Genomic DNA, 10,140 nt, shown 5'->3' with positions numbered 1-10,140 from the left:
GAGGTGGTGGATCATGGAGTGGAGGGCTGCGTATTTGTGAGAAAAGTGGTGTGCGGAATCATTAGAAATTATATGGTCTGTATATGTGGGTTTCCTATAAATTGCAAATTCGTGTCTATTATCCCTAATTGTGATTGTCAAGTCGAGGAAGTTGATGGTGCCGTTGACGTCTTTTTCCATGGAGAAGGAGATATTCCGATGAAGAGTGTTTAGGAAATTAAGGAAGGAGTCTACCTGTTGGTTCCGGTCCATAGGCATAGTATATCGTCAACGTAAAGAAACCAATAGCCCACGTTTTTGTTATGCTGATTGTCAGCAATAAAAAGATGTTCTTCTACAGAATTGAGGAAGACTTCGGCTAGGAAGGGGGACAGTGGGGAACCCATAGCTAACCCATCCGTTTGGCTGCAAAGAGTGTGGTTGAACCTAAAGTAATTCTGGTTAACTGTCATTTTGATGAGCGGGACCAATTGGTCTGAGATATTTTGGGCAATGGTGGAATCCTTGAGTAGTTCTTCCACCCTAAGCAAAGTTTCCGATATTGGTAGGCAAGTAAATAAATTGCTAATGTCGAAGGAGACTAGCCTCGCTTTTTCCAAGGCATCAATATCTTTCAATTTTCGGGCTGGCTCTATAGAGTTTTTTGGAACTGGTTTTCTGGAAATGGTCAAAACAATCCATCAACGCACCTGCGAGCCCCCACCCCTCTCAAATCCTTCCAACCCTCCCCGCCCCCACTCTGTCCTGAGGGCATATATATTCTGGCACTGTCAGTTTTGCAAATTTGTACCTGATGATGCCGCAAGTCGGTGAAACGCATTGTACCGTATAATAAAATCTTTGGAAAAGTACGAGTCTTTCTTTCTTTTTAGTATGGATCTTAAATTGTCGGTTTTGATTAGAATGAGTGCATCTTCTCAACAGATGCACTGATTGTAGTGTAATTCTTTCACAGATGAGAGCGAAGGAATTTAACTTGCGTCAACAATTATTGAAAGGCTTATGCAAGATATCTTTCTTGCCTTTGACTGTTGTGCTGATTCATTTTTCTTTCTGCTAATTTAACTGTGACCAAGTTGCAATACAACCTCCAGGTGTAATAGTGTAATAATAACTCCTCGTTGCCCTCAGTCGTGAGTACAAGTATTCAGAGACTTTTGACCCCGAGTGCTTCTCCTGTCTCTATTGCCATTCTACAGCTGAAGAATTGTTTCTTCCATTTGATAACAAATATCCTCTGCAACTAAAACTTTTATAAGTAAACATTAATTAGCGGAGAAGACTAAATTTGTTGAGTTTCGAAGGGTTATATTTGTATTTTGCTTAAATTTCGTAAATATACTTCTTAATTTGTTTTATTTATTGTAAATGGCATTATTTTTCATACTTTTTTGCGTCAACTATTAATAAAATGTATGATATAATAAACAAATAACAAATGTATCATGTAAATATCTACAACTATTTTATATATTGTTATATATCAAAATTAATTGACTATTGTTAAAGTCAAACCCACAGCAGTAAGTTTTACAATTGTGATTAAAGTACAAAGTAATGTATGCTGCACTGATAGTTGTAATATTAAATTACTTACATGACATGTAATACTACAATTTGTAATATCCTATTTCTTTTGTAATTAAATTAGCCGGAGTGACTATGTATTTATTTTCTGGTGTGATAATGTTATATTTTTTATATGAAATGAAATAAATATGAATTGGTTGGGTAGTATTTGTGTTCATTAAAATTTTTCCATCAATGGAGGAATCGTAAAGAGATGGGAGGAATGTCTTCGAGTGTACTCGGTGGACAAGTGGAAATGTTATATGTATATTATATTTCAGGATATTAATTCAATTATCATTCCCTCGGTCCAGGGATGCCATTTATTAAGTTGAATAATAATTTAGGTTTGTTCATATTTTTTATAATATTATTCAACAAGTAGTTATTTGAATCAGAAAACATCAGAATCGATTCTACACATAACTCATGGTATGGTATATTGTCTAATTTATTCTTCACATATTTTTAGGAAAGAATTAGAAAAATTATCATATTTTAATAAGAACAAACAATCATCGTATGAAGCGAAAGAGCAGAATGTATTCCCCTCGGAAAGCCAAACCAATCGCGCTGCCAGGCAAAAAGAATAAATATTTAGAAAGGACCACTCATATATATATATATTCAACATATCATATAATGGTTGAAATATGGAATTCTTGCTTTGGCAGTGTCCAGTAACGGAAATATTTTTTCGCATGTGACCCGCTCATAGAGCATAAACATAGAATGTCACCTTTATTCGAATGAATTGTAGACTTTTGAGAGCCGACTATTTTGAACAAAGTTAGCATGTCACCTTCACGAAACGATAATTAAGCAAACAATAAATATAAAGATACAAGTTCCGAAGCAATACTTTCTCATAGACCGCGCCACGTATCACAATATAACAACCAGGTGCGAATATCGATGCTCATTTTTTTGTAAAAAGAAATGGTGGACATGGTGTACGGAACGACGCAATAAGACACAGTTCTCTGTGCACATTTTGCGGAAAATCCTGCGGAATACTCTGTATTTTAAGGAAGAGACATTTCCTCCGTCCTAAAGAAAACGTCTGAAGGAGTTGACCGAGGAATTGTCTCGTTAGGTAATGCAAAACAAATTCTACCTTTTACTCCAGACACTAAATATTTTTATTATTGACGCTGTTGAAGGAAATTTGTTCTCTCAAAACGTTGACGCTGCCAAAATTGGCAATATGCTGTAGAATCTTCCTCGGAATAATTTAAATGGAACATTATTAATCCTGTTTATATTTTAAGAAAGCTCAGCAGTTTCATTTCAAATGAGTTTCATTTAACACTACCATACCTTCTTTCAATGTCATTTAAAGTATGGTGATGAGTAATGCGGTGTTTCCCCACTGGTTACACAAATGGTGCTGTACCAAAAGAGAGCTATTCACTCTCTTGTTAGTAATTTGCCACCTCGCGATTCCTACAAACCTTTATTTATGAGGTATGGAACCATGAATGTATTTAGTTTATTTATCTCTAAGCGTCTAATTCATGAGGATATTAATCTAGAAACTCACTAATGAAGATCACACGTCCGTAAATACACCACGAGGGTCAAAGCGAATCTAAAATTTCAAAATTATTAAGGTTATTGTGGTAATTACAAATATTTCCGTTGTAATTATATTGTGCATTAAGAATACCTATCTCGGCATGCTCTGGTAGTATTAGTTATCGCATGTTTGTATAGTTTATGGTTCTATCATTTTCTCAAAACGAATAAAGTATTAAGTAATAATTAAAGTAAGAAAATCTGATGACACAAGCCGATGTAGACTAATAATGATTTCTCTCCTTTTACATATGCAAATGGCAACAAGGCGCAGTGATAGTGATTGGCACTCTACTGAGCATCAGACTACTCAGCTTATGAGTCGTGGTTCGTGATAGCGGTGCAATACGAGAGACCTTGAATAATAACCGGCAAAAGCTGACTCGGTTCGCGACTGTTAACTGGGAAGCAGCACATATATAAATATATCGTGTATCCGTCCATTCCCGGTGCTTTGGTTTTAGGTAAGTTCCCAAATTTGATGGGTGAGTTGTGAAAACCCGAATTATTTGAGTGGCTCCTTTGAAGTTGGAAATACGTGTGAAGGAAGATGAATCATATAAGTTACTACAGCGAGGATGCAATTAGATCAAGGATGAGTGTACGCCAAGCCATTGGTCATGAACTGACGACGTATGATCGTACTACGTGGTACGGCGTGGTTACAATTCATTATCGTATCGAAATAAAAGACACAATGAAAGCATTCGCCGCGCTCCTCATCGTTCCAGGTTTCTTTTACTTGGTAGATAAGGCATTATTTGACGGTGACATCTGTACTACCAAAAAAACGCACTATTTTGATGCTAGTAGTGGCCGAGAGATATCTATTGATGAAGCTAATGAAATGAGGAGTAGAAATAGTGAGGCTGTGAACATGAGTAGTCAAGGTCATGGGTTGAATTTACAAGGGAGATATGAAGAAGCCTATAGGAAATTCAATCAAGCCTGTATATCGTGCACCAGTGGATATATCAAAATGTCAGAATTTATTACTGGAAAACATAATGCCCGAATCAGATGGGCTGAAGACCTGAACGAGCAAGGGAATAAACTACTGGAACAAAAGAAATATTCGGAGGCTGCCGAGAAATACAGAGAGGCATACGAAACATGCACTAGTTATTCAATGTGCACTGGTGATAGGAAAGATTTAGAAAAACATTATCTCTCCAATGAAGGAAATTGTTACAGGATGCAAGGTAATTATTCAAGGGCGGTTGAACTATTTGAGAAGGCATTAGCAATTGACAGCGATTATGACCATGCCAAGAATAATCTAGCAGAGACGTTGAATTCTTGGGGAGACGCCTTTCTTAACTTACGTGATTATGCAGGAGCGATAGGAAAATTCAATGAAGCCTTTGAAAAATGCACCGCCAGCTACATAAATAAGGAGATATTTTCACAGAATGCCCAGAAATGCCAATGCGAACTAGATGCATATCGTTTGGAAAGAAAAGGGGATAAGAATTACAGAAAAGGCAAATTTGAGAGTGCCAAGAGAAAATATCAAGAAGCCTTTTGTAAATCTGGAGATGAATTTCACAGGAAAGGATATGAGGCCAGCATTAACAAAGCCCAGGATGAGTTGGACGCTCAAAGAGCGCATTTGGCTGGCATGGAATTATTCGGGAAAGGAGAGTATGGTATGGCTTTGGAACAGTTTCAGGCGGCTCTTACAAAGTCCCGAGTGATCAAAATGAAGAACAAATACGGCAGCAGACTAAGCGAGGCAAAGAGTGAGGTAGAAGCGAGGAGATTGAAGTCTCTGGGAGACAAGCTGTTTGCTAATTGGCAGTACGAGGCAGCTCTGGAGATATATGAGGCCGCATGCAAAACATCTAAGAATTCAAAAGAGAAGAGCTTGCATGCAATGAACAAAGAGAAAGCAGAGACTATTATAGGAATCTTATCTTCAGTTGGGGATCTTTGGAAAGCTGGTTGGGATATAGAGAATGATGTGGAGGAAAACGACAGATCGGAAGAGGCCAAGGAAACCTTTGGGAGAGTCTTGTGCAAAGTCAGGGAGGGTTTAAGAATATGTCCCGATGATCCAAGTCTAAAACGATACGAAAGACTTGTGCTGTGGAAAGAGGAAGGCAATGAGCTTTTCAATAAAGGCTTGGAGTATCAAGAGAGAGGGCTGGAATTGATGAGAGATGCGAGAGAGCATAGAGATAAACGGAAGTATGAATTAGCAAAAGAAAAATTAAAGTGCGCTAAGGTCGAATTCTTCAAGGCGATGGAGAAGTTTCAAATCGGAATTGAAACCGATGCTAGATTTAAGGATTGCTTGGAGTTTGTTGAGAAGCAAATTAAGAAGGTCGATAACTCAATAAAGGTTATCGAACGGGAAGTGCTCAATCTGAAACTCATTGACTTGAAGATGAATATCAGTGAAAGGAGGGACAGAGACGATGAATTTCCTGAACTTGGTGGAGTTGGGAAACATGTCACGTATCATGCGCAAATATAATTAATTTCATATTGTTTAAAATGAATATCAGCTAATTAATAAATGAAAAAATGCACAAACCTGAGTTATAATAATATGTATGGGAAGTTGATTCATTGAATAAGTCGCATCCCTGGACGGAGGCTGTAATGATAAAAGTAAATTCCTGAATGTGATATGTATATAACATATCCACTTGTCCACCCGGTACGGTCTGACACACTCATCGCATCTCATAACGAGTCCTCTATGGACTGCAGCAGAGAAGTCTTTGGTTTGAATTGGCCTGTATGGCCATCCAAATGTTTTAACAGCGGCCTAGATGGATTAGAATCACTGGGAGTCAATTTGCGACTTAGTACGGTGGGTTTTGTACAGACAGTTCCCAATCGAATGATAGTGACGGCTGTTCCTCCTGTGTAAAGTTACGTACACTGCACTTCTTGTGTGCATTAATTCAAAACACTGTCATGCAATGCAATATTCCAATGGAGCCTCTAATGTAAAGAAAAAGATAAGCTGTGCTCTGCTGTCATAATGTCTTGACATTTGAAACAAACATGGTGTGAAGTAATCTGACTTTAGTGACCTATCAATGGATTAATCTCTCATCTGATGAAGAGTAATGATATTGTTTGCATAGAGTCATCAGAAAAGGATAAATTGGCATTATTTAAATAATTATTACATGTTGTAAACTGTTTATTGACAGAGCAATGCTCTCAAGAGATTCAATTGACATCCGATGCTCGGGAATAAAGATCGGGCGAAAGTGGATGTTATATTTTTTTAGGACTGACTTAAAAGGAAAGAAATGGGCCCTTTGTCTCATTTTAATTGTAAATCCAAGTGGGCAAAGCGTTTATTTGTGTGTAATGTAGAATGGGCGTACATTAGAAGGGACGGGAAAGGTATTTTGATAGTTTTTTAATTCTCTTGCATATTAGGGAAATTAAGTATTTCAAATTAAAATGCATAGAATGTTTACTTACTGTTAATTGAGTAGATCGGAGTAATTAACAAATAGATGGACTATTTTATAATATATTCTAAATAAGGACCTTCCTCCGTTAGATAATATTGATTGCAGAATTGTTCAGCAGATTCAATTCATATTTTCTGAAACATATGATGCCTTAATCGCATTTTGATAATAATATAAATGGAACGTTGCTAAAGAAGGAGGGGTTTTATATAAATAAGAACTATTGCTGTTTGCAAAGAGTGAAATGGTGGGTTTAATTCAAGGCATTGCTCTTTCCTGATTGACTTTGTTCGTTGGCTCACGATTGGAGGGCAAAGAATTGGTTTTATTCATGACCACGGTAGACTATTGATTATAATCAATCATTCCTATAAATAAAAAGGTGTAGGATAAAGTATGGGTACATTTTGATATCATTTAATCAATAGAAAGTAAACAAATGATTCTGATTCTACTTTCCCCGACATCTCCAGAGAGTGTTTTATAAAGTTTATACAATGTTATTAATATATATAAGTTACCTGTGCTGAATTGGGAAACATATATTCGATTGATAACGAGTTAATTGAGTGCCTATCCCATAATGTAATTGCAGGGCTCAGTGTTTTATTGTTTGTTGGTATGTAATTGTGCCCTATGTATTCCTATTTCCTTTGTGAATTATAGTTTTTACTTTGTACAACATTTCCCCATGTATTCAGTAATTCAGAATCATTGTGTCACTGTTCTTCCAATAAGATACCAACATGTGTTTAGGTATTTGGTGTGTCTGTGATACATTTCAGATGGCCCATTGCATTTCACATTTGAGCTCAGCTTTTCTTGAATGCCCTGCAAAGTGAGAATAGTATTAGTCTTACAACGTTTTTTAATTGGAGAATAAAATATATATCTTTCCAAAAAGTGCTTCCATTTTCACTTTTGTTGGCCATGGCCGCTGGATGATGGATTCCATTGGGGCAATTAAGTCTACAAGGACACAAAGTGTGAACGTTTGGAGGAAATGTATTCCAGATAACCTTTTCTCTTTACTTTATAGACTATGGCCATGTATATACTTACAGTGTGGTGACGGAATGACATTCTTTGTGTCTATTGAGTCTTCTTGAAAGATATATATTTTTAATAAAATGCATTTCGCGTTGTATTCCATAATCTGATTGATTTAAAACAAATGAATGAAATGCAATCTGTCTTTTGGTCCAAATTGAGACAAATTGTGCGAGTTGTTTATGTAAACATTGCAATGATTACAAAGCGTACAAATCCTATCGCTTGACAAGGATGGGCCAATTATTCCGATGACCCCAATCAATGCAAATGATTTCTATGCTTTGATATCATTGCATTGTAATCCATATTTGCGGAAGGCTCTTTCAAAAGTTACTCTCGCCACAACCTCCGCTGTTTTTATTAAATTGTAATTTTAGGGCATTAGTCCAATGCATTCTGTGCTGACCTAAGGCCTAACAGATAATACACAGTGTGTTCTTACGGCCCACTGCACACTTGTATTTGAGAGACTCTTTGTTTGTATTTAATATTATTATATTATTTATAATATTGTGATGATACAGTATATGAATTAACATATGTGAAATTTCAAAATGCAATGTTGATGATCAGATTTGTATGTTTATATATATTGTTTGTTTACATGCTTTAAGATATTTGTTGGAAACTAAACGTGAATTGAAAAATGGAAATAACTTGATAGAAACTTTATACTCCGGGTCATATGATTACAAGGAGATTCATTTTGTGAATAATCACTGATATTGTTCTCCCAGGATGTAAAATTTGTATTAATAATATACACCTCGAAATATTTTTGTGTAATAACCCTTGGTATATACTTTTTTAGGAACTAAAATGTTTGAAATGCTTTGGTTTTCTTTGAAATGTATTCAGTCTTGGTCACAAAATCCAGAGTTATCACACGGATGGTATTAAGACATGTGTAAGACAAGTATATTGTTCATAGTGTTTGTGAAGTACCAAAAAGCATCATGAAACTGTTGTATGTTGCAAGTGTAATGTAATAATAACTGTGATTCAATGCATGTCTGAGCATTCAGTCTCATCCTCGAGTGAAGACTGGGGAACTGAATGAGTAAACTGCATTTATGATTGGAGTTGGGTCAAGGAATGAAGAGAGGGAGAGGGAATGGAGGCAAAGACGCTTTGATGGAATCGGTTGGAAGGAGAGAGTTGAGATGCCCTTGGAAATCATCATTAGGAGATCTAATGTATCTTCCAGTTCATAATTTCCTTTCAACCTTGACCGAGTGAGGTCAAGGTGCGAAGGAAAGGTTTTCTACAATAAATACTCCTCCACTTAATGCTTCCTGTGACTGCAATGCCCTGGACTTCTCCGAAATCAGTGCGACCTCTGGGTCAATCTCCAGAGAAGACTCTTGGTGAACAGTTGACAATGTGCCAGTGTTGTTCCTGTGAGTGTTAGTACCATTCCATCAGCCGGCACCAACAATTTCCCATGCAATAAAGGGCCCTTAGTGTCACTCTGTGGACAGTTCACGTTTGGAACCTCCTGTGATTGATAGCCCTGTCAATATCCCTCTACCAATTACCATTTCATGGTTGCATCTATCCCCTTGGCAGTGGATGGAGTGATATCTGTGAGTGAATGTGTCAACTCCAACCCACCGAAGTGATCATCCTCCATCTGCTCCAAAGGAGGAATCTATCTGTGAGCAGTATTCTTCTTGACAAGAAGTGTGGAATGGTTGATAATCCCTACTCTGCATGACTCTTAGTGACCTCTGCCAGAATGACAGATTGTCTTAAAAGCCAAGAACGACTGCTCATCCCTATAAACTTCAACAATTTCTGTGTTTCAAAAGGTACACAATAGGCACAGGTTTCCACTCAAACGTCAGATTACCAAAAGAAGCAATTTGGATGTCACTGAACCTTGAATGAGTGTAGAGACATGGCGGTCCAGCTCTCAGACACAAATGCTGTGCTTCAAGCATGTACCTAAACTTCATACCACCTTCACGGATGACTAATTCATTTTAATAGCAGATCCAGTCTTGTGTGAAAGATACAGTATCTCTTCAGGATCTTCCACTGTTCAATGTCCAAGTCCCGAAGTCCCTGAGGTATCATTTAGGCGAGGGGACAAGAGGACTCTGCTTATAGTCTCCCCCTCCCTTGATCCAATCCACGTCTACGTCCAGACGTCCACATTATGCCCACGGTGCACTCTGTCTGAATGCAATCACTTCCTGGAGGAATGAGCACACGGCAACGCAAGAGACAAGGAACACGCTCTCTCGTCCCGAGAAGAACACACAGCCAGCACTCAGCGTGAACCTGGACGACCATTCGTTCCTGCTTCCCTCCCGGCGAGCTTTCGCTATGGCTTCAGCTGGATCTCCAGGTCACCTTCCAGCGCCTCCTGGAGAACACCAGGCTGGAATTACACAGGGCCAGTCATCAGTACCAGTATCTCATTGACGGAGCAAAGGGGCAGCAACCTACTCTCCTTGATCTTCCTGGAACGGAAAGAGTAAGTGACTATCCT

General features: G+C 37.8%; 1 protein-coding gene across 2 annotated transcripts; it reads left to right on the top strand.

Annotated features, from left to right (window-relative positions):
* Positions 1 to 2,513: 2,513 nt before the first annotated feature.
* Positions 2,514 to 7,425, top strand: LOC139686675 (uncharacterized). 2 transcript variants are annotated; one of them, XM_071583717.1, is made up of 2 exons: positions 2,514 to 2,665; positions 3,422 to 7,425. In XM_071583717.1, exon 2 carries the CDS (start codon positions 3,698 to 3,700, stop codon positions 5,624 to 5,626), a length of 1,929 nt encoding a protein of 642 aa, XP_071439818.1. In that variant the 5' UTR covers positions 2,514 to 2,665; positions 3,422 to 3,697; the 3' UTR covers positions 5,627 to 7,425. The 2 variants fall into 2 exon arrangements, with proteins under 2 accessions (XP_071439818.1, XP_071439817.1); XM_071583716.1 differs by having other exon boundaries at positions 3,416 to 7,425.
* Positions 7,426 to 10,140: the final 2,715 nt, after the last annotated feature.

Source organism: Hetaerina americana, unplaced genomic scaffold (genome assembly GCF_022747635.1).
Source record: "Hetaerina americana unplaced genomic scaffold, ioHetAmer1.1.p SCAF_147, whole genome shotgun sequence".
NCBI lineage: Eukaryota > Metazoa > Arthropoda > Insecta > Odonata > Calopterygidae > Hetaerina > Hetaerina americana.
The sequence above is the reverse complement of the archived record's forward strand: the minus strand, read 5'-3'. Positions and strand labels throughout refer to the sequence as shown.